We start from the raw sequence: 24,501 nt of genomic DNA on the forward strand, positions 1-24,501 counted from the left end.
TAGCTTTTTCCACCATGCCCCTTGCCCAAAAATTTGATCCCACCAAGAGGCTTGGAGAATCGAATTCCACTTCTGGACGGGTACATGGGCTACTTTCTTTATTTCAGCGGCTAGACCCTTTATAGTTTCTCCGAAGTCATCTATCTCCATGCAACACTCTGACTCGTTATATCTGCCACACACTCCTCCCTCCTCAGCTAGCAAATAGTCTAGAGCGAGTCTGTTTTGGTAGACAAAAGCTCTCATCTGAGAATGTTGTTTTGCTAGGAGTTCCAGGGCTTCTGAAGTGTGATTTGAAACAACTTCTACCACAGCCTGTAACCGAATGAGCCGATTAAGGAGGTAGATTGGGGTCCTGTATCCCCAGCTGCCATCATTTGCCCATGTTGCCGGTCCATAATATTGTATGATTCTTTCGGCGGGCCATTCCTCCCCCTTCCACTGGTGGTTACCTCCGGCTATTGGTAGTTCTCGTTTCAATTCCCTCTTTTGTCGGGCTAGGGTTTCAAAGAGGGGAGCACCTAAAGACCTGCTTTCATCTTTAGGTAGTGTAAAGAAGAAAGGCCGAATTATTCCGAGTGTGCATGACCCTTTCCAATTTCTGGGCAATTCACTGTATGCTTTTTTCCCGCATATCCAGTAAATCCCATCCGGTGCCTTCCAATCTCTGTTAAGTTTTGCCGGGTCCTCCCAATATTCCCTCAGGCCAAGAAAGGCATGGAAGGGATTTGCCCCGTCCTGTTTGTTCCAACATAGACCAATTAGATCTATCCATTCGCAATTATTTTCCCGAGATTGACTCCAATAGCCCTCGGGTGATTCCGGCTGCCAAATTTTTGTTTTTCTATCTGAATTTACCGAGAGAGTTTTTACACACGGGGTGTAACCAACTAGCTCGGTGAATTCCCTTCCTTCCCGACTGACACAAAAAGTTCCAATGATCCTCTTGTCAATTACCCACCCCTCTGGTCGCCGGGTTGTTTTGGATAATTTTAATCCTGTCCACTTAAGTAATTGTTCTGGGGTTAATCCTTCTCCCTTCCATGGCCATCTTTCGGCTGATTTCAGGCCACCACATATCCAACAGTTAGTCAATCCCAATTCGGTAGCTATTTCCTGCATCAGATCTATGAATAGATTCTGATTAGGGCTAGGTAGCTTCCAATTATCGTATTGTTTTTCTAGTTGTTCGTATTGTTCACTGAGAGAGTTTAACCTCTCCTGTTCGAGTCTTTTTTTCTTATTTTCCATTTCCTGCCTTTTTAGTTCAAGAGTTAATTGTTTTATTTTATTTTCGGGGTCTGAACCATCCTCGTCTTTTGCGAAACAGATCACCTGATCAAACTGCAGACACACTCTATCATCGTCATTTTTCAGTAAATCTAAAACTATCGGTTCATTACTGAATGACACTTTTGTTTCATGTTTCAGGTTCTTCCCTTCCCAGTACAATTTCCCCCCCATGGCACAATATTTTAAGTTTGCTTTATTGTAACACAAGGGGTTGACTCTGTGGTACGCAATGAACGTTGACTGTTTCTTTCCTCCAATCCAGACAGTTTTATTACACTGCCCGCAGACCGAGATTGGGGAAATCCCTCCTATATCTCTCTTATTTCGTAGGTGGGTCGCTTGGACCTCTTTTTCCCCTGTGTTATGGGGTTGCCTTTTTCCAGTACCTATCCCCGGGGTGGAGCACCAAATTTTTCCTTCCCGCTTACACAGGTCCATTTGGGTACCGTTTGCCCAACATTCTCCTGCGTGCAACTCCGGAGGGCAGGCAATCCATGGCTCGGTTCGCGAGACAGTTGGGCACTGCTCACACTTCCCCAGGGAGGTCGTCCCCGGAGACGCCTCGGGGCCCGTTCTCTCGGTCCAGCACATGGCTAGGTTCAGGATCGTCAGGATTCCCCACAATCGCATCCCTCTGCCATTCCCTCCGCCCGTATAGGAACATACGGCGGGGATAACCATCTTCTCGGCAGCAAGGACTGTCTTCAGGGGCCCTTGACGTTCTGATGGCAAACCTCCTTTTAAAGGTTGCCCACCGAGATGCCTTGATCGTGCCGCTCCTGCACGGTACTTTTACGTTCCGGCGGCACTCTATTATTAGAGGTTCCGCCTTACAGTCCAAATGGCCTCGTAATCCTTTTTGAAAAAATCGGAACCACTCAGGAGAGTCGAGTTCCAAGATACCCACCCGGGTAGCAAGTGCTAGAAAAAGGTTGGTCTGTTCTAATTCCTCTTTGTAACACGCGGCACACAACCCTTTCGGTTTTTGCCCTCCCAAACAATGAGTCACCCACGTTTGTTTACAATATGCACACTTAAAATGTACAAAAGGAAAACAATAACATTCAAAATTGGTGCAACTTATCCTGTCTTCGTTGCTCATTGGTTGTTCCGCTGAAGCCTGATTTTCAAATCTCCCGGAGGGGTTACAATTTTCCACTCGGGGGAGTCGCGAACCGAAACTTTCTTCACTCGGGAAGAGTGTGTCCAGCCCTTTTCAGCTGTGCGAACCGCGGTGTCTGTAGTCAGGAGGACGAGGAATGGTCCTTCCCAGTGGGGACTGAGGGGTTGCTCTTTCCACACTTTGATCAGTACCTTGTCCCCTGGTTGAATTTGGTGGATCGGAAATCCCAACGTGCTGCTTTGAGGAATCAATCCTCTTCTCCTTAACTCCTGTAAGTTTTTATTTATAGAAATGAGATAAGGTTGGAGTTGAACATCCTCTGTTTGAGGATGTTCAACCGGCATACCATGCTTGTACGGCATTCCATACAACATTTCAAAGGGGGATAGTCCAGTTTCTGAGTTCGGCATGGTTCTTATATTCAACAATGCCAAGGGGAGACATTTGACCCAGGACATTTTTGTTTCAATTGTCAATTTGGATATTTGTGACTTCAATGTCTGATTCATTCTTTCCACTTGCCCCGAGCTCTGAGGGTGCCAAGGAGTATGATATTGCCATCTGATCCCTAACGCATCGGACAACTGTTTGATAATTTTCGAGGTGAAATGTGTACCCTGATCCGAATCAATATGGTCTACAATACCATACCTAGGAATTATTTCCTCCAGTAGAATTTTAGACACTGTTTGAGCCGTGGCCTTAGCTCTGGGAAAGGCCTCTACCCAATGTGTCAATTTATCTACTATAACCAATAAATATTTATTTCTGCCAATTTTCGGTAATTCCGTGAAATCCACTTGGATTCTTTCGAATGGTCGATATGAGATTGGCCGACCTCCCCAATTGGTTTGCCGAAAATTCGCTCTGTTTACCTTTTGGCATATCACACATCCCTGTACCTCTTGTTTTGCAAGCTCGAAGATTCCCTTACACCCGAAGAATTTTAAAAATTGTTCAGCCAATGCCCTGGTTCCCCAATGGGTTTGTGCATGTAGTCTTTTGAGTATCCCTTTTGCTATTCCCTTCGGGACCAACTCCCTCCCGTCAGGTAACCACCATTTACCCTCTTTGAAATGTCCCCCTACCTTTTTGAAGTCTTCCTGCTCCTTTTCTGAAGGAAGCACTGAAACCTCTGGGGGTTCCCTTGGGACTAGCTCAGAAATACTTACGGTTAACAATGCCGCTCTTTTCGCCTCTTTATCCGCTAAATTGTTTCCCCTTGTATGGAATTGTCGTCCGGTCTGGTGTCCTTTTACATGAACCACAGATATCTCCAGTGGCTCCCTGACTGCTTCTAAAATTTGTCTAATTATTTCCTCATGTACCAATCCTTTTCCTTTAGTGTTGATCAGACCCCTTTCTTCCCAAATTTTCCCGAAGGTATGTACTATCCCAAATGCATATCTTGAATCGGTATAGATGGTTCCCCTTTTTCCCTTCAAGCCTTTGAGGGCTTTTAGGAGAGCAAAAAGTTCACAAGCCTGTGCTGACCAATTTGCTTTTAGGGGACCCGATTCTACAGTCTGTCCTGTTATACCATTTATGATGGCATAACCCGATTTACGTTTTCCCTCCATCATTCTCGAGGAACCATCGATAAACCATTTTTCTCCTCCTTCCAATTCCTGATCCTCCAGATCGGGTCTTACTTTAGTTTGTAATTCCACTGTTTCAATACAATTATGTAGTAGCTTTCCCGTTGGTTCCCCGTACAAAAATTGCGCAGGGTTTTGTGCAGAGGTTGTCCTTAATTCCAATCCTGGCGAACTGATTAACATGGCTTCATATTTCAGAAGCCTTGAATCGGTCAACCATTTCTCCGCTTTTTGTTGTAAGATATTTCTTACATCATGTGGAGTATAAACTATCAGGGGAGCTCCAAACGTTACCTTTTTGGCTTCCCCAACCAACAGTGCTACTGCCACAATTGCTTGCAGACACGTGGGCCAGCCCCGACTGACTGGATCTAGGATTTTGGACAAAAACCCTATAGGTTTCTTCTTTTCTGCCCATTCCTGGGTTAAAACTCCTTGTGCTGTTTGTCCACTTATGTCGACAAACAGTTGAAACTCTTTTCTGATGTCTGGTAATGTTAAAACTGGAGCAGTGACAAGGGCATTCTTTAGTTCTTGAAATTTAATTTCGTCTTGCCCTGTCCATTTTAATCGATCTGTATTTAGCCTTTCATACAGAAATTTCACCTTTTCACTGTATCCCTCAATCCACTGTCTGCAATATCCCATGAGCCCTAAAACTTGCCTAATTTGTCTCTTGGTTTGTGGGGCAGGAAGTTCAAGGATTCCCATCACCCTTTCGGGATCTAATTTCTTTTTCCCTTGTGATATCCAATGTCCAAGATATTTTACTTCGGGCTCAGTGAATTGCAGCTTGGATTTAGACACTTTCAACCCCTTTTGTCCCAGAAAATTCAGCAGGGAAATGGTACATTTCTTCACCTGCTCTTCCGTGATCCCGGCGATTAGCAAATCGTCTACATATTGTAACAGTTTTGTCCCTTCCTCTGGAGTGAATTGGGTGAGTAGCTGCTCTAAGGCTTGTCCGAACAAGTTCGGAGATTCAACGAATCCTTGTGGAAGGACCGTCCACCGCAATTGCTGATTTCGATTGGTATCTGGGTCCTCCCACTGGAAAGCGAAAAAATCCCTACTCCCTTCATCTAGAGGACACGTCCAGAAAGCATCTTTTAAATCAATTACACTATACCATACATCCTCTGGTGAGAGTCTGTTTAGTAAAGTGTAAGGATTTGCTACTACCGGAAACCTGGTTCGGGTTCTAGCATTTACAGCTCTCGAGTCCTGAACCAATCGGAAGTTCCCATCGGCTTTCTTTACTGCCAGGATGGGGGTGTTATGTGGGGACATGCAGGGCTCGAGCGTGCCTCCTTTAAGCAGCTCGTCAATTATTAATTTCAAACCCTTCCTCCCTTCGGCGGGGATGGGGTATTGTCGGATCCTTATCGGATTCTCTGGATTCTCAATTTCAATTTTGATGGGAGCAATATCTAATTTTCCCACTTCCCCCTTTGAGTGCCATACTCGGGGGTCAATTTCCTTTTCATCTTTTGAAGTTAAATGCAACACCTTCACTACTAATTCTGAATTTTTCACAATGATATTTATTCCTAAAGCTATAATCATATCTCTTCCCAATAGGTTGTAGTCGGCTTCTTCTACAAGCAACAAATCTCCTAAACATATCTTATTTTCTGACTCGATTTCCACCTCCTTGATTACCGAGACTTTGAATGGATCTCCTTTTGCGCCAATTACAATTACTTTTTCTTTACTCGTTTCACACCCTATAGGCAATTTCTGCAGGGTGCTTCTCTCAGCCCCGGTATCAACCAGGAAACTCATTTCCTGGCGGTGGGGACCTACCTTCAATTTTATCAAGGGCTCCTTTGCTGTTACTGTCCCCATTTGGAAGAGCCCAAGACCCCCCTAATCTTCTTTAAATATTTGTTCATCTTTTATTCGTTTCCTGCAATCCTTTTTTATGTGTCCTACTTTCTTACAGTAGAAGCACTCAGGAGGATCCTTTCGAGGAGGAGTTTCCTCCTTTTGGGATCCTTTTTGTTTTTTAGGTATCGGCTTTCCCTGTTTCTGTTCGTGTTTTTGAACTTCTTTTACTGCAGCCACTAATATTTTGGCTTGAAGTTTCTGTTTTTCGTCTTCTCTCCTCATATAAACCTTCTGAGCTTCCCTTAGAAGCTCTTGGAGACTCTTCTCCTGCCATCCATCAATTTTCTCCAATTTCTTCCTAATGTCCTCCCATGATTTAGCCACAAACTGCGTTTTCAGCAGGACCTCCCCCACCGGAGAACTGGGATCAGTCCCGGAATAAATTTGCAGACTTCTCCGCAGCCTTTCTACCCATTCGGTAGGGGATTCCTCTTTTCCCTGACATTCCCCAAATACTTTGCTAATGTTCTGTCCTCTGGGGACCGCCTCTCTTATTCCTTGCACGATGATATTCCTCAAATCCATCATGCTTCTTCTCCCTTCTTCGGTCTGGGCGCTCCAACTCGGGCTTACGCTCGGCCACTTTTGGTCACCGGGTGTTCCCTGCGGGTGCCGCCTTTCCCAATCCCTGATGCCCGCCTGTTTAATCATCTCTCTCTCTTCCTGGCTAAACAGGGATCTCAGGATGGCCATGAGATCTTCGTAGGTGTAAATACTACTCCCTAGAAAATCGTCTAATCTTTCGGCCACTCCAAATGGGTCATCTAGCAGTCGCCCCATTTCTTTTTTGAATGCTCGTACATCCCCTGAGTTAAGGGGCACGTTTACAAATCCAATTACTCCGGGGGCGGTTGGCACTTCCCTGAGAGGGAACATTCGGTGCCCACTTTCTGTCTCTCCCCATTCTCCATTCCCTATTTTTGATTTCCACCGAGTCCTGCTTGCAGGAGGGGAACTGGAGTTTGCGGGAGGGTTTCCCCTCATTGCTGGCGGGATGTCTGCCGCAGCTAAATGACTCAGAGGGTTCCCTTCGGATACTTTCGGTGGTCCCAGCTGTGGTGGCCGGACCGGGATTTGTGGAGGGGGTAAGCCCCATCCTTGCGTCAACACCGACTCCAAAGAGGGTGCGGTGGCTGGGTTTTCTGCAGGTGGGGGGGTAGTGAGGGTTTCTGGCACTACTCCCGGTGGTTGAGGGGAGCGTGCCTCTGCTAGTTGCCCCATGGAACCCTCGGGTGCTGATGGTACTACTTGGTCCATCACCGGAGGCTCTACTGGCCCGCGGTACGGAGGGGGTAAGTGATCCAGGGGTTCCCAGGTCTCTGTCTTATGTTCGTTTTTCTGTTTCACTGGAAACAGCCGCACTCTGGTATTTAACCAGAGTTTGGCATACTCTTTCTCCTCGCCGTCTGGCGAGACCTTTTTCTCTACGTGTGCGAGTAATTTCCTGCACGTCCATTTATCAAATGTTCCCAATACTGGCCAAGTGAGACATTTTCTCAATTCTTGTCCTCCCCAGATCTCGGCACAGTAGTAAATCATTTTTGCCTTTGATTTTTCTCGTCTCTCGGGACAAATTTCCCAATTTCTCAACATCCACCCTAAAGGACTCTCTGGTGGGATGTCTAGCATTTGCTTTGATTCTTCTGATGGACTTTTCTCGTTATCTAGTTTCTGCGTTTTACTTTTTCTCTGTCCCATTTTCTTACGATTCTTACCTGCTCTGCGTTGTGTTCGTCTTCTTCTTCGTCTGAAAGTCCTAGGTCGCACCAATACTTACCTCTCGGTTAGCTGTACCGGGGTTTTCTCGATGTTCCGACTTTCTAAATCTTTTGGCTGAGAGAGTTTACCAGTTCCAGAGCTCGACTGGACGTCCCTTCCTCTCTCAGCCCCCTTTGATCGGTCCCCTGAGACTCCCTTTAGCCTCAGGCTTTACGAGTAAGGAAAGAGAGACACTTTCACACAGAATCGCTTCCTTCGCGGCCGGCCAATTCCCTCGCGGGAGGATGGAAACGCGGCCTTGAAGTCCACACTCGCTTCGTGACCAGGTCACGTCTCTCACAAACTCGCCCGATCACCCGCTCAACCTCACAGTACTTACAGCAATTTTCCTGCGAGGGCGTCTTCGTGCACGTATGACTTTTTATGAGCTACCAAGCCGCGGCTTTCCCGAAGGCTCCTGCCTTCCCGAGCTCTCTGGATCCGTTCCTCTTTATTATGGTTTTTCCTCAGCCTAAATTTGGTTCGGCAATCGGAGCGAACTGCGGAGGGTCTCTGCTCCCCAGGCCGCTGAAATCAGCGGGGGTACCCCCCTGGACAGCGAGATTCTCCCACAGTTTCTTCCGATCCGAGTCACGGCACCAATCTGTTATAAATGCAACGGCAAATTAAAGATTAACAAAGATTAATTTATTATAAATTAATAAAGCAACAAACAGTGAGGAAAAAACCACAATAAATGGACAGCGCAGCGCTGGGTGGACAGGGTCTATACGCAAGGTATAGGTGTTCCCAAATCCACGTCTGAGGGTCCTCTGGCCTGGGTTTTTATAGGGATTTTATGTCCCCAGGCTAGAATTCCAACCAGTTTCCATTCACCAAATGTCCCTGATTGTCGGGTGAATGGATTTCCTGGCCTAGAACATTGAGTCAGTAAGTATCCGGGCAGAGTCTCCTCAAATGTAAAGTGAGTCTGTATGTATTTTAACATATTTCATCACAGCGGGATTGAGAGATCCGGGCTGGTGCCGATGGATATCTCAGAGGAGTAGTCTCTTCTTTGTCTTTCTTGATTGAGTTTCTGTAGTATGGGTTTGGCGGGTGTGGTGTTCGATTCTGGCAACGACCATCTTCCTGGGGCTCGTCCCTTTTGTCTTGCTTGATGGTCTCCGGCCGAAATCGGCCGGGCGTTGCCTTTCTCTGGAGGTAGACTTTTAGGCTGGTTCTTTTGTTTCTGTGATGGCCTGTGTCCTGTCTTTTCCTCCGAGTTGATGAGTCTGCTGAAACCTGTTATCTGGGGGGGGGTTCTTTTGCAATTCGTGGTTTTTGGAAAAGGAATTCTATCTCGACCGGGAGGAGAATTCCTTATTCCATACTTACATTTAGTTATAATTATACATACTTTATTTAAACTTCTTATTTCGAATTTTTATTTACCCAATTCTTTATTACAGGCACATTCTACTTTCCTAAGCTTCATATTTTCTAATTCCATGATTGTGGAAGCCCTTGCAGCAGGGCTCTGCATGAAGTAGTTGTCAGCCTCTTGGGGGTTGTTTTGGATGAAGGCTCAGGGGCTACCTGAATTCAAAAGGCCTTTTTGTTACACTTCAATACTTTCCTTTTCTGGGAATTCAACACAAACTTGTAGTCAATAAATTCTGCAAGTGCTCTTGCTGCGTGAGGCCACATTGTATCTTTCATTCAGCAATTCATGAAGAAAACACCAATTGCCTACTGAGAACCTTCTGCTCCCTTCCAAATCACTACTCAAGAACAAGCCTCAGGCACATGCCCACAGTCCCTCTCTGCCAGCAGCTCCGAGCTGCATTGCACAGTGCTTGCTGTGCCCCAGAGAGCACCAAGCAGGCTGGCCTGGTGCCCCTGAATATTTCTGCAAAGCCCTCTGCATTTCACACCTTTGCTGTGGCTCAGTGCAGAGCTCCAGGATTGCAGGCGCTTGGTCCCAGAGCTGTGTGAGGCACTGGCTCCTGCAGATGTGCCCTGACTTGCTTTCAGTGCCTCACGCTGGCCTCGGTTCCCCTGGCAGAAATGCCGTGCCTGAAGGACACTGCCCTGTGCTGGAGCCTGCGGAGCAGCCCGGCTCCCTCCCCCTGTGCCCAGAGTGCTGCACACACTGCTGACCATTGCCAGGAGTTCCAGGGCAGGTGGCAGAAGAGCAGCAATGGTCAGGCAGGGCAGCAGCCCTGGGCTGCTCTTTGCCTTTCTCTCCTCCTGTGCAGACTCCAGACAGCCCATGGCACCAGTGTGTGCTGTGCCCAGCACGGCGCCGCTTCCCCTCAGGAGCAGCCAGCTGCCAGCTTGGCTCTGAGAGCGGAGGATTTGCCTGGGGCCAGCAAGAGGCAGCCAGGGCCAGGCTGCTGCCTCTTGCAGCTCCAAGGGCCTCCTTCCAGCCTGCCTCTGCCGAGGCTCAGGCTTCTCCGGGCTCTGCCAGGGCTCTGCTGGGGCTCCAGCCTGGCCGAGGCCGGGCCCGCTCTCACCTCACAGTCGCTCACAGCTCTGCACCACAGGAGACCTTGCACAGCACCCTCACTGCTCTTTGTGCTTTCTCTCTTCAGCCAGACTCTCCTCCAGCCAAAGAGATTTCTCTTAGGGATACAAATCCAAGTGGCAGGAACCCAAATACTCTCGAGTCACATCTGCACAGCCTGCATCTGCACAGGATGTTTGCGTTGCACCGCTCCTCCTTTGGTTTTTCCTGCAAATGCCATTGCTGTTTCTGCCTCAAATAGAAATGGCACAGCTGGGCAAAACTTGTCCAGTTGGCCATATTCCAAAGGCAGTGTGGTCTGGAGAGGATGAATGAAGAGGAGCCTTCCCCCCTTACAAACTGTACCAAAGAAGCCATCAATGTCACTTTCCACCTCTAAGAAAAAACTGACAATTCAGGAGGAAATGTTGAGCTTTCTCACAGGGTCAGAAGGAGAGAAATGTTCCAAAGGAGTTGAGATTTTAGAAATTTTATTTAAAATCCTACTCTACAATCCTACACTACAAACCTACACTACCATCCTGCACTACAATCCTACTCTATAATCCTACTCTACAATCCTACTCTGCAATCCTACTCTATAATCCTACTCTAAATTGGTCATGGAGAAGACAGTTCTAAATCAATTGTTGCATTCCTGCCTCCTCCTTCCACTTCTTTACTGCAACGATGAGAGGTGCCAGGCTGGACCCAGGCATGGCCGATGTTATAAATTGATGCTGCAGAAAGGAAATGAAAACAACAAGAAAGCATGATTTTCCAAGCTAAGAGCTTCAAAGGCAGGGGAATACTTTTTAAATGAAAAGGGGATTGAGTCAGAGTAGGTCAGGAGCATGGGGCAAGAGTGGCACAGGTTGCCCCAAGAGCTGGTAGGTGGCCCACCCCTGGAAATATCTGAGGTGTGAGTATCCTGATCTCTTGAAAGATGTCCCTGCTCATTGCAGGACACAGACTAGATGACCTTTCCACGTCCCTGTGTGTTAGTTTGAGATGAATTGACATTTAGGGAAAGAAGTAAGAAACCCCGCGCGGAAGTGATTTCTTTGAGAGAAGCTGCTGGGAGCTTCCTCTGTGCCTGAGACAGGCCAATGGCTGGCTAGTTCTGAGAACTGACAACATTTTGCACCATTTAGAAATGAGATGTGCCTCTGTGATGATGCACATTTTGAAAACCACCAGCCCGGGCACTGGCCCTCTTTGCTTCCGGAGCCCGAAGGTAACGGAGCTGTGGTGAGGCTGGCCCTGCTCGCCCACGGCCTGTGCTCCTGGGGGAGGCCGGGCCAGAGCCCAGCGGCTCCCGGGCGGGGGATGGAGGCTGCGGGACCCCGGCCCCAGGCTGGGCCAGGCCACGGCTGCTGACATCTTGCCCACACTAAACCCTCTCCCCAGCGTGCAGCGACGGCTCCAGGCCGAGCCTCCCCTCCCAGCAGCTCCCGGGCAGAGAGAGGGGCCCAGCACAGCCTGAAATCCAACACCGTGACTGCCATGACCTGGGTGAGATTGAACCCTTTCATTGCACAGGTGAGACCTTTCTTATTCTTGTGGGCCTGATAATAAAATTTGTTATTCCTTTGAAGTTTGAAGCCTGTTTTGCCCTTCTCCTAATCCATAGCTCCCAGCAAGAAATGAGTAAGTGCCCTGGTGATTTTAGCCAGCGCTAAAACCCAGCACTCCCTGCCAGCCCAGCCCAGTCTAGGATTGCTCCCCACTGTCAGCTGAACAGCACCAAGGTTGGAAGTGAGGAGAATGGGGGCTCATCTGATGCCTTGGATTTCAGTGGAGGAGGAGCCCATCCCTGGGACACTGTTTCACCTGCAGCCCTTTTGGCATTTTACCTGCAGCAGCTCCTTGGCAGACCAGCGCTGCGCCTCGCCTTTCTGCAGGCAGCATCTCAGGAAGTCACGCAGCAAAGGCGAGAATTGCTCGGGCTGCCGCAGCTGTGGGGTCCCTTCTGTGGCTATGTGGAATTTAGCCTGGGGAAAAAGGAAACACAAGGCTCCACCTGCTTCTTTCCCATCTGGAACTGCTCTCCCAGAGCCCATTGTTCCAGCTCCACTCTGCAGTGGCAGTTTTTGCCCTGGCAGAGAGGCAGACATGACTTTCCTGTAGCATTTGGATGATGACTTTCCTGTATCATGAAAAAACCCAAGCCCCAAAGCCACAGCTTTGCCAACATCCAGCAGATCTTGCCTTGGCAGCTGATTTCATTGCCTGCTCTAGTTAGTGGCAACTACATCAGCAAATACATGTTTCCTTCTCGGAGGATTCCCAGCAGCTTGGCAGCCTTTTTGGAAGAGGGATTTTGCTATTCTAACTAACTCTACTATTCCAAGGATTCTTATAAGAAAAGAATCTCTGCAGTGCTTGTTGGTCCCTTAAGCACAGCTGCCATAAAACAAAACTCATCAGGCTTTTTGTCCTGTTCTTGAAAATGATGGTAATTGGGAGAAAAGAAAGGAAATGCAGCAGGTGTTCCTCAGGGAAGGAAACAAACCTTTGGAATCTCATTTTCAACACAGACACATTAAGATGCCTCCACAAATGTATTGGGTTGAAAATGCCTGTTTGGGCACACAGGAGCCACCTGCAGCTCTGTCTCTCAGCACTCTGAAAATTTCAGGTTCCCTTAGGTGGCAAAAGGAAAATATTCATGGTGAAATCAGAAGTGTCATCCCTGTGGTAACCCTGTGCTGGTTGGATTCTCAAGTCAATGCATTAACACTGTGCCCATCCCAGAAAGTGCCAGGAAACAAACAGGAGGTTTTGGCAGGCTCTCCCCGTCACCAGGCTCCAGCTTGGTGATATGGAGAAAGTGGCTTGGGTTAGGAAAGAAGGTGGTCACTGAGTGTCTCAGCAGCACTGCACAAGAAGCAGAAGAGACTCTGGCTTTACAGCCTCATCTCCAGGTTTCAGGCAAGTTTCCCTGTGAGAAGAATGGGGCTGCACCTCTTCTCTCAAAAGCACTGTTTTTGAAACTTGGTTTGCTTTGAGTTTCTTTGCTTCATTTCTGGAAAGATAACACCAGCTCTGAGATGCTTGTTTCCTATTCTTGGGGCCATCTACACAGCCACAAGAGCTGGAACGACTTCTAAGGCAAAGCAAAATGCTGCCTGAGAATGGAGATGGTTTGGGCGAAGTAAGGCTTGAGTTCCCCCAGTGCTGCAACCAAAGCTCCAGCAGATGCTGATGTGCTGCAGGGCCATTTGTAGAAGGGGCCTTGGTGGAAGTACTTCCAGCAGATGGCCATGGGATTTTGTGCAGTGAGCAGAGAACACGGGACAGGTGAGAAAGACAGCGGGATCAGAGAGTATTTGCTCCTTACCGATTGAGCAGTGAAACTGTCATAAGGAGTTTTTTGTTCGGCCATTTCAATTGCCACAATTCCAAAAGACCACACGTCCACTTTGGGGCCATATGGTTGACGCTTCACCACTTCAGGTGCCATCCACCAAGGAGTCCCGGTCACCGAGCACCGCTGATTTTGCTCAGGGGTGAGCTGAGCAGAAAGGCCAAAATCAGCTGAGGAGAAAGCAAAATACTCTTTTAATTTTCATACTCTCAATTAGGAAACCAAGCCAGAGAATTCCCCAGTGGAAGTTTGAGAATGTGCAGTTGAATTTCCTGGACAACACTCCCTGCTCTCTTTCCTTAGGGCTTTAGCCAAGGAAATATGAATTTTCTACTTCAAACATCCCCCCATTTTTTACACTTCCTCCAGCAGTGCCTTTTGTTCCCCTGAAGGTTTAGATTGCAGCTCCCTCCCTCTGGAAGGAACACACACAGACACACACAGAGCAATAGCACTCTTGGCTGCTTGTGGTTCCTTGTCATAGCTGTGTGCACCCTGCAACTGTGCCTTCAGCCCACAGCAGGGGGGACCCCTGCACTGCCAGCAGCAGCATTTTTGGGGAGCTGGCAGTCACTGAAAGCAGCCCCACACCCCCCATTCCTGGAATGCTGAAGTTGACCAAGAATACACTGACCCAGCTTGACAGAGCCGTCGGTTCTAAGAAGGATGTTGTTGCTCTTGACATCTCGATGGATCACGTGGTTGGAGTGAAGAAAATCCAGTCCTTGCAGGCACTGAGAGAGAAAAGAGAACCAGGGGGGCAAAAAGTAGTGCTGTGAGTTCATCGCACAAGAAAGGAAACAGCTGTGGAAGGTTCCCTTTGCAGGGGAATGGGGAGGAATGGCAGAACACAGCGCCATTGAGAGCAAGAGCCTGCTGCTCCCACAGGAGGAAAGGCATGTCAGCTTTTGAAAGAGCACCAGAAACTGCTGTTGTAGACTGTCCCCTGCAAAGCAGCCAGGGTGACGGCAGCTGCAGTGCATGTGCTCAGTAGCAAACAGCTATTGGGCTGCACTGCTATCCTTTTCAGCTGAGGAATAAAAGAAATTAGTCTCTTTTTTTCTTTCCTGTTTGTTTCAAATCCTGCCACCACACCTTTGCTTTAGAGACAAGGAATGTAGTGCAGACAGGCCAAAGTTTAGCTAGGCAAGGTGGAGAAGTGCAAATGCCAATCTGAGAGACAGAGCTATAATACAAGAGCAGGGGATAAGTGGACAGGAAGTGAGTCCAGTGAGTGTAGGGGCACTGGCAGACAGTTCCCTTGAGATGCTTTTGCTTGCCCATAGCTGAGCAGCAGCACAGAAACCAAGCCTGGCCCATGAAATCCCTCCCGTTCTGAGCCCCTGTTTCCCAGACAATGCAGCTCAAGGCCTTGGAAGCACAGATGGGATCCCTGACCTCCCGACTGACAGCTGCAATCTCTCCTTCAGACATTTGAATCTCGTCGATGAGATCTCTCAGAGTGCCTCCGTCCATGTACTCCATCACCAGCCAGAGTTCCTCATGCACAAGGTAGCTGAAAAAAGGAAACAAGGCCATGCAGGTGAACATGCACGGCTAGGTTGGTTTTTTGCTTGAGTCTTGTTTCTGGGTCCCTTGGAGACAAGGGCAGAAGTAAAGGCATAGACATTGCCTCTAGGCTGTGCAGTGTTTGCAGTCTGTGCTGTCTCAAGGAGAAAGGCAGTTTAGGAAGAGCCCAGATAAAAAACCTGTCACGCATGGCATTTCTGGAAATAAGCACCTAGTCTTCCTGGCATGCACAGCAATGGGAAAGAGGGGCAACAATGCAAGGGCAATCCTCTCTTGGATGGTTCATCAGCATTTAAGAAACTTGAAAAACTCAAGCCCAAAGAACTGTGGAGGCAATGAACTTACAAGGTATTGAATTCTTAAGATAGGGCTGATGCAGGTTTTTGAACAATTTTCAGTCTGCATTTGCCAGGGTGGATTCATGCACACAAAATGCAGTCTCTTCCCATCCATTGGAGATAAGTAGAGAAATAATCATTAACAACTCTATTTCCTGCCACTGACCAAAGTGGGTTTTTAAGCTCTCATGCTTGTAGTATGTAAAGAAACATTCAAGGGATAGGACCGTGACCACTCACCTGGCTAAGTAATTCACGATCCTGGGACTCCTATTACTCTCCATGATCCTGATTTCATTCATGGTTAGTATCTTCCTACTCACTCCTTGCACATTTATTTTCTTGATGGCCACCTCAAATGACATTGAAAAGGAGTAATTTGAGAAAATTGGTAGCATGAGACCACAACCCACATGGAGCAAGTGATTTTGGAATGGCACAGCCAAGCTGTGCCAAAGTGCCTTGTGATTAGACCTCATCATTGGAGTAATTAGGAAGTGACATTCCAACAGCCCATTTCTCTGCTCCCTTGGGGGTCAGTTACAGGACATGTGGCCACTGAGGATTTGCCTTGTCCACAAAGCCTGTTCCAAGTGCAATTTGCAGGCTGGCTCCAGTCTGTGCTTCTTGTGCCTTTTCAGCACAGCTCTACTCAAAGCTCCAGCCACAGCTGTCAGCAGTGGGGAAAGGCCTGGAGAGCAGCAGAGGCTGCAGGGGCTGTTGACATTTACCTCTCCTCCTGTTGCAATGTCAAGTGCTCTGGAAACCTCTCCAAAACCCCTAGAAACAAAACAGCAGCAAAGAAAGGAGAAGCCATTTAGATCTTGCAGTGGAAGCCAGTCCAGACAGGAGAGCTCTGCTGTAAATGCCTAAAAGCTGCAGGTTGCAGGAGGGGTCTGCCAGAAGGCAGATGATGCATTTTCCCCTCAAGTGCCTGGGCACTGGGCCTGTTCCTGAAGCCTTGGGATTTACTGCCTCAGCTCCAAAAGGCAGCTTATTCCTTCATCTCGGGTGTCAGCTTCTAAACTGTGCAATTCTAATCCTGAGCACGGAGTATTTCCTTTAGCAAACTCTTGGAGAGAAATGTTCCTGAGAACTGTTATCTGACAGCTCTCATTGGGGGTAGGTTGTGCTTTCAGGCAAGCAAGATTCTTCTCCTTTCATTAGTGTGGCCAGATGATTTGGAGACATCCAAAAATGCGAAGGAAATGAATCCTGAGCTGTCCCACACTTGAGAGACAAGCAGATTTACCAGGTTGTGTTCCTTGCTGCAGGCAAGACCTTGGCAGCATGGAGATGTCTTTGACAATGCCTTCTGAGCACACTTGACAAATTCTGGCCAGTACTGAGAGATGGGGCAGACTAAGCCCGCTGTCTAAACATGTGGACAACTTGTCTGACTTCCCACTTGATGGATATTCCCCCAGGGAAACACCTGGCCCGTGGCTGTGTAGAAGTGACTGTGGTTGGACTCACCCGCTGCCAAGACTTTCCAGTTCTATGTATTTTGTGATGGGATTTTCCTTGTTCACCATTCTCCCTGAGGGAAACAAAATGCAAGATGCTGACTCTCAGGCAGAGATCCCAACTTGCAGGAGATGCCAAAGGCAGCCCCGCTGTCTGGGGCTCTGAACCCTCTGTGGTCAGCTGGGCAGCAAGCACAGCAGCAACAAGACAGGCAGTTGTGCAGTACAAATGGGCAGCAGAGAGACTGATTTTGTCCAGTCCTTGGAAGGAAATGAAGCGCAGAGAGCACAGCAGGGCACAGCACAAGGCTGGCAAAGGCCAAGCATGAGCACTGACAAGCAATGGCAAGAAGACACAGCCAGCCTGAGCCCCTGACAAGCTGTGGCCCCCGTTCAGGACACAACAGCATTGCCTTGGAGATCACACACAGCCAGGTGCAGATCAAGGCCCTTTTGTGTCCCAGCAGGTGAAGGTAGACACCAAATCAGCTGGGATCTTTTCTCAGCCCCACCAGGTCTTTTCTGAGAGCACAGCACTGGCAGCTGTCATGGGCAAGAAGCAGATTAAATGGGTTGTGCTGCAGAATCACAGAGGGCTTGATGTGTTTTCCCAGAGACTGATCTGAGCAGGGCTTGGGCCAATAGGTAGGATTCTAAGAGTCATGGGAATGGCTGGGAATCGGGGATGAAAAAGTGCCATGGATCTGAGGAATACACAGCACAGGGGCTGCAGGCTCGCTCCTGAGAAATGCCTGCAGTGCTGTTTTATCTGATCACACCATGTGGATGTGTCTCTTGGACACATCTTTATAAGAATAAAACTAGGATATTAATGACAGATTGTTATACAAGTATCTGTTTCTTCATTGTGGGCCCAATGAAAACATCTCTTGCTCTCTGTTTCTGCTGTCACCTGATGTTCTTTCAAAGGAGTCCTCACTGACAAAAATATAGCATTCTCATAAAAACCTTGTAGATGTAGTAGAGGCAATAAATACAGTCCTAAAAATGACAGCAGTAAGACACATGGGGCAGAACAGCTCTTTCAGGATGGAGAAAAAACAAACTCTACCAAAAACCACCAAATCTGAAACCAAAAAGTATAGAAACTGAAAACTAAAAACAGAACCACAACAAAAAGACAAAACCCCAAATCCAATTAATATCTCTGAAGTCTTTTGGTTCTGACGACAGGTGGGAAGTCTGGAGTCTAAGGAGAATTTAGGAATCAAATATTCTGTTCAGTTTGGCCACTAGCACACAGGACTTGCATAGATCATTTGCTGGGCCACAGCCTTCTGCTGATCCAAGAACAATTCCTGCTTCTGCCTTTAGTGGCAAGGGAATGCCAGGCAAAGCCGAGCCAGTCCAAGCTGCCCTCAGAGGCAGCAGGAACAGCCAGAGCGCTCTCTCGCTGCCTCAGAGCACAGCAGTTCCTGTGGGGAGTCCTAAATGTCTCTGGGACACCAAAGTGAGGAGGATCATTTGCTACAGCTCTGCTGGCACATGCACACAATACACTGTCCCTCAGACAAGAAATACACCAGACGTACTCAGTTGCTCCACGAAGTCTCCCTGGCTCTCCTGGAGCTGAGCAGCAGATGTGTCACTGCTGGAAATGGACAAACTGCCCTGGCTCCACTGCTCAGCTTGGGCAACAAAGGCTCCTTTAGATGCTGCTGCTGCTGCTGCTGCTGCAGCAGATTGAATGGAAGAGCCTGTGTAGATCTGCGAGAAGAAAGGAGTTTGTGTCAGAAAGCTGGCTGGCAGAGATTACCCCGAGTTCCCTTTTCAAATGCAAGCCCTTAGGAAGTTGCTGTTAGCCACATGCAAAGCTCATCAACTGGATTTTTTGGATGCCCGCTTCTGGAACCAAATGGTCAAAACCCAAGGTTGGTTTTAATCAAGTTGATGGCCAGTTTCATATTCCATTTTCCTGGATTTTCTGAAGGATGACTGCAACAACGACCATTGCACTTCCTCCCAAGGATCCCTTTCCCCCTCCAAGGGCTGCAGACACATTTGCAGCTCCTTGTTCTAATGTTGGAGCTCCTCCCCCTCAGTCCTCTTTTCCTGCACCATCTTCAGAAGGTGCTCAGCCTGCAGCACTTGTGCTTGGGACAGTACCTGTGCCTGCTGCCGACCTTGGGGCTCTTCATCAGCCGGCATTTGCTGGAAGCCTTCGCAGGCTGCCAGGTGAGATATCAACACGTCCACCTCAAGTCAAAGAGAACAAAGCAGTCAGAGACCACAGCTTGTCCCTGTGTGCCAAGGCTCATTGACTGTGAGCAAAGGGAAAGAGCAGGACAGCAGCAGATTCACCAAGGGATACAGACAGCTTGCAGCTTGTATTCCAAATCTGTCTGGGGGACTGTGTTCACTTGCAAAAAGCCCTGAAGAAACAAGGAGAGCAGGAGCAGGCCAGCAGGAATCCCTTGAGATGAGTGCTGGCAGAAGGGGCAAATGACTGGTGCCACTGTCCAGGGCAGCAGCTGAGATTGAGCACAGCAGGAAATGTCCTTCCAAGCAGCTGGGATAGACACTACAGCAGGATGGCACTGAGAGGCATCAGCCCAGCCCCCTGCTGCTCTGCAGAGGAAAGGCAAGAAGGGCAGAAAGCACCAGACTGCAGTGACTGCTGTGCCTATCGCTCTTTCACTCACTCGATTTTCTAGAGCCTCTTGCTGCTGAGCGAGGAGATGGAATTTCTCTTCGATGATCTTCCTTTCTTCCTCCAGCCTCTCCTCCCTTGCCCTGATCCTAGCCTCAGCTTCCTGCAGCTCTGCCAGAAGCTCCTCCTCGGAGGCCTGAGAAGAATGACAGAGAGGAATTTCCATGAGTGGAGTGTCTGCCACTCTGTCACTCACCTGGTTCTGTTGATTTCCTCTCTGCCAGGGGAGATTCATCTCCTCTTTGATGCTTCTGTCTTCCTCGTGCCTCCTCTTCACTGCCATGATGGCCCTCGGAGCTTCAGGCAGCTCTGCCTGGGGCTCTGCCTCGATGTTCTGTACACACAAATGGAGAGCAAGTGCCTGGGAGCTGCCATCAGGCTCAGCTTCTTCCTCAGTTTCAGCCTCAAAATCACACTCATTCAGTCACTTCTTTCTGCTTCCCTACCCACCTCTGCTTCCACTGTAACCTCCTGTCCCGCTGCTGATCTCTGCAGAGGCTCTTTGCTTTCAGGGCCTCTGGCACTCGTGGCCTGCTCAGTCCCAAGAGCTGCGTTTTATGCCCCTCTTCCTGCCCTTCACTCTGTCCCCTGCTGAGTCAGCCTTACCTGGCCATTCTCCAGTGGCTCTTCCACCTGCTGCCCCAGCTGCTCTTCCTGCTCTTGGGCTGGGAACAGCTCTCCCTCAGGCTGGCACGGCCGTCCTGAGAAAACAATCTGCTCCTGCTCTTTCTCTGGATGGACCTGCAGAGAAAGCAAGAGAAGATGGGCTTCAACTTCTCATCCAACATTTGTGGGCCAAGACTCAAAGGCTGATGGGCTCCCACGTTCCCAAAGCTCTGTGCTGCTGCTCTCCTGCCTTGTTCTCTGCCCATGGGGAAGCACAGATTCCAAAGTGACCCTGGCAGTGCAATCAGGGCCCATCTGGCACTGAATCTCCAACAGACTCTTGGGCAGCTGACAGGAAATGTGGGGCATTTCTCAAGGGCCTCCCTCCCCTTCTGCTGTGTCCTGCTTGTCTCTCCCTAGTGACTGACAGCCAGCCCTGTCCCACAGCTCCATCCTGGCTCTGCAGGGGCTTCCTGGGTGAGCTCAGCCCTTGGGAGAGACACTGCTGGAGTTCATGTTCTTTTCAGGCCTGCCCTGCCACTCCTGCCCTTCTGACATCTACACTCTTGTTAGAAATCCTGCTCATTCAGGAGACAAGGATGTGTGCAATTGGATCCTCTGCTGCAGGTCAGAGAGCCTCTATGGCCACCTCAGGATATGGAAGAGGATCAAGGTGTTTCTCCTCCCTCTTTTGTCAGCTGAGAATTCTGAGTGGCACTGACAGAGATCCTCAAAAGGCCCCACCAACAAATTAATTGACACACCCCTAGGGATGCTAATGAAGGAAGCCATGGGTCATGTAATGCATGTATGACCAAAGTCACCAAAAACCACCTAAAACATGGAATTGTCCCACCTCACTGGGACAGGCAGAAATTTATAGGTTAAACAGGGAGTGTCAGGACAGAAGAGGCAGGAGGAGGAAAACAGCTCTGAGGAGAAAAAACAACCATCTCTAAAGGGGTTCTTAGCAACACAAGACAGCACTCAAGGACTTGCAGCTTTGCCCCCACACTAGGCTCCAATGCAGTTTCCAAAGCTGCAGACTTCACCACAAAACGTATCAAGAGAAACTTGCCACTTGTGGATTTTGCCTCAGAAGAAGGGTTCAGAACTACACAGTTTGTTTCTTTGGCCACACAGGACAAGAATGGCCGGCCACAGCTTCATGGACAACACAAACATCTCCTTGCAGCTTATCAAAAGCCAAAAGACAGGTGGCCTAAAAGATTCTGCAGAAGTGAAGAATTACTCCAGAAAACTGCAGAACACTTCTCCAGGTCATGCAGAGGTTTCCAAAAAGGGACAGCAAACAAAGCAAGCCCTGTGAGCCCCAGAAATGCCGTGTGAGCCCTTGGCCATGGCTTGGCAGAAGCCAAGAGACAGAGCTTCCCTGAGCCAAGCAGCCAGCTGCTCACCCGCAGGCAGCAGCGCTTTGGGGCCTCAGCACGACGGCTCAAAGCCCAATTTCCAGCTGCCACGGGATGGGGGAATGGCTGGGTGCTGGCAGGACTCCAGCACTCAGCATCCTCAGCCAGCAACAGCAAGTGCTGGCTGCTCAGAAACTTGCAGCTCTGCCTTGCACTAAAGACAGCAGCACCCAGCACTGGCACTTACTGTCTGGGCATGGTCAGGCTGGGCTGTGACCACAGCTGGAGGCTCGTGCTCCTTTTGCTCATTTTGCTCCTCTTTGGCCTCTTCTCCAGGAGCAGAGGGAGCCACAGCAGAGTCTGCTCTTGCTTCTGGGCTCTGTGGACAGATGGTGGAGTTAGGGACAGGCAGCTCCCTATCATTTAGAACCTTATTTCTCTTCAGCTCGATTTCTACAACCAGCTCTACCAAGCACAAATCATCAGCTTTGATAGCAATGGGATTCTAAGTCTCTCCAAGTAAATTAAAATGGGTTAATTCAGCCAGGCTGCAAAGAGCTCTGAATTAGAGAGTTCACCCTGGCTACTATCAGCAAGCAACGTTCTCTCTGCAAATCTGAGCTTTGAGTTCTTTTAAAGCTCTGCAATGGAAAATTAGGAAATAGCCAACAATGCCTTTGCTATTGCTGTTGTAAACATGGAAATGGATCTTCTTTCAGCCCACCCAGCTGGCCCTCTGCACTCTACTGCCACAGGCCAAGCTCACAGTTCCCTGCACAATTCTGAAACACCAGGAGCATCAAATGTTCCTTTCTGACTCACCTCAGGATCGGTACCTCTGAACACACGGGTCAGATGACCTGCAGTGGGCAAGGAAAAGGAACCAAATTCTTTGAGAAAACTGGAGAGAACCGTGGCCTATTTAGAACAGCATCTGAGAAGATCTCCCAGTGTGCATTTTCAAAGGTGTCCTGCTTGACTGGTGTGGTTTAAAGCAACAACTTCAAAAAAATCACTAGAAAAGTTACTTATTTCTTGGAGTGAGATATGGATTAGAACAAGAGGAAAACAGGCTTAAAACTTAAATGGAATAAAGAAAGTTTATTGACAAAAACTACAGGAATAAGAAACCAGAATAAAACTTCCAGAACAACCCTTTTCTCCCCCACTACCCAACCATTCCCTTGTTTACATGACAACATAGAGACAAAAAACTTTGGAACTTTGGTGTTTAAAACAGTCCCAATTTCTGCTAGAGTCTTTTCATCAGTCTTTGTAGAGAAACAGAAGTCTTCTTCTGCTATCTATGGAATTTTTCACAAGAAAACTATTTTTCTTCATAGCTTTCTATTTCTCTGATGCCAGCTGCCGGGAAATCTGCCATCAGTTGTCTCCTCCCATTTCCCATCACTCTGAGGTGTGTTATGGGTCATGAGTCTAGGGATGTCATTTTTATGAATGAGTTATTCAAAGGCAAAAGTTCTCTTTATCTGTTTTTGTGAGCTTCTCTGGAAACAGAAGTTTTCTCTTTTTGCTTCTTAAAAGCCACAAATTTTCAACTCTTACTTCTCCCCCTCTGTTCCAGCATCTCACTGTGTCACAACTACTTCATCATTTGCTCAAAATCCACACTTGGAAACACTCCATTCCTCCCAATATACTCTGTCATGAATTAAAGGACTTTTTATTCAGAAAACTACTGTCCATCTCCATAGCTTTAACAGAAAAATATTTCAGCTTATTAAAGCATCTCCTTTCTCTTCCCCCTCTAAATTTAATTTTTTTCTTCACTCTCTTTGATGGGTTGATGGTTGATCACTCCCTCTCTCTCTCTCTCTCTGGAAAAAAAGGATTAATCTGCAAGTCTCATGCAGGCAGTAAAAGAGTTAAAATCTTGCTAAAGCTGCAGATGTTGATGGTGTCAGGTTTCAGTTCAGTGGCAGAAACTGCAAACCAAGTCAGGCTGGCCGGCTCCGTTTCTCCCCCCACCCCGCCCTCTGCAGCCTTGTCCGGCCTGGAGGGGGGGAGGAGGCCGAGACAGAGCCCTGTGACCTCGTCAGAAGCCAGAAACCAAAGAGAGCAAGAAATTCCCGGCCTCCCATCTTAAGGTGGTGTTCACAGGTTGATCTCACTTCTCAACAGTTAAAACCGCTGCCAATTCTCACCCATGGCCAGGAATTAGTCAGGAGAAAAAACTCCCATCAGCCTCCAGCAGTTTCAACTTCCCCAGCTCTCAGAGCTATCTTAAAAGTAAAGTCACCCCAAGAGATTGAGCCAGCAAAGTGAGGAAATGCCAGACTCTGCTGCCACAGGCTCTCCCGTGGAGGGAACAGAAGCCCTGCAAATGCTGCCCGCAGCCCCCTGGCTACAGACACCCCGTGTTTTGCTGAAGGTGTTGACAGCAGCTTTACCAAACCAGGGGCATCCTCATGGTCTTTGTGTTTCAATAGCAACCGGGTCACTAAGGAAGAGCAGGGAGACCTACAAAAGCCAGCTCAGGTTCCAGCCAGGGAAAACCTCTACTTACGTGCCAGGTTGGTGAGGTAATAGCCGGCATAGCCAATGCCATAAATGGTGCAAACGGCAACAGCGAGCTGCTCCATCACTGTAGCACTGCTGTGCCAGTTTGCACACTCTGCTCCACCACAAAAACAAACAAGGCTCCTGTCAGTGTGCAGCTGCCCACTGACAAACGCCTCAAGCAGGAGGATGCTCCTGCACTGAGCAAGCCCAAGAGCTGCTCTGACCCTGAGGCCTTCCGTGCACCAAGGCAACCTTGGGATGTCACCACGACAAGGTGGCATCCATGCCCTGACATCACAAAGCCAATGCTCTGCACTGCTCTGGGAATTGATGCAGAGCAACCCAACCTTCCCTACAGCAAACACAAAATTGCCTGGCAGGTTCTCCTCTGTCACAAAGTGTCACAAATCCTTTGGTGGGCTGTGGGAAATGGAAAGACAGAAACTTCCACTGATACTGAAGGGTTTGATTGACAGCCTTGGAAGGAGCTTGGGTTCATGCAATGCTAAAGGTTCA

General features: G+C 48.5%; 2 protein-coding genes across 3 annotated transcripts in view; both read right to left on the reverse strand.

The window, feature by feature from the left end:
* Positions 1-10,585: 10,585 nt before the first annotated feature.
* On the reverse strand, positions 10,586-24,376 carry LOC111922426 (uncharacterized). The gene is made up of 15 exons (XM_086873098.1): positions 23,990-24,376; positions 22,285-22,322; positions 21,710-21,841; positions 20,093-20,227; positions 19,479-19,820; positions 18,943-19,032; positions 18,369-18,543; positions 16,826-16,889; positions 16,081-16,129; positions 15,590-15,702; positions 14,880-14,997; positions 14,116-14,215; positions 13,455-13,651; positions 11,968-12,105; positions 10,586-10,851 (listed from the first exon to the last, which is right to left on the reverse strand). The coding sequence occupies exons 1-15, from the start codon at positions 24,264-24,266 to the stop codon at positions 10,750-10,752; spliced, it is 2,070 nt and encodes a 689-aa protein (XP_086729224.1). The 5' UTR covers positions 24,267-24,376; the 3' UTR covers positions 10,586-10,749.
* Positions 10,586-24,501, reverse strand: part of LOC147646664 (serine/threonine-protein kinase PAK 3-like) — a 208,693-nt gene continuing 194,777 nt past the window's right edge. For both annotated transcript variants that reach the window (XM_086873117.1, XM_086873116.1), the window contains exon 15: positions 10,586-10,697. The gene's annotated coding sequence lies outside the window, so the exon portion shown is untranslated. The remainder of the gene's footprint in view (positions 10,698-24,501) is intronic.

The sequence above is a fragment of the Cyanistes caeruleus genome, unplaced genomic scaffold (genome assembly GCF_971803275.1).
Source record: "Cyanistes caeruleus unplaced genomic scaffold, bCyaCae1.hap1.1 HAP1_SCAFFOLD_87, whole genome shotgun sequence".
Taxonomy (NCBI): Eukaryota; Metazoa; Chordata; class Aves; order Passeriformes; family Paridae; genus Cyanistes; species Cyanistes caeruleus.

Bases quoted from the DNA above. Each gene is read 5' to 3' on its own strand.
- LOC111922426 (XM_086873098.1), bottom strand. From the start codon at position 24,266: ATGCCACCTTGTCGTGGTGACATCCCAAGGTTGCCTTGGTGCACGGAA. The intron at 22,323-23,989 runs GTAAGTAGAGGT...TGCCCACTGCAG, and splicing joins TTACCTCACCAACCTGGCAC to GTCATCTGACCCGTGTGTTC. The intron at 14,216-14,879 runs GTCAGGGATCCC...TTTCTCTCTCAG, and splicing joins TTGCAGCTGTCAGTCGGGAG to TGCCTGCAAGGACTGGATTT.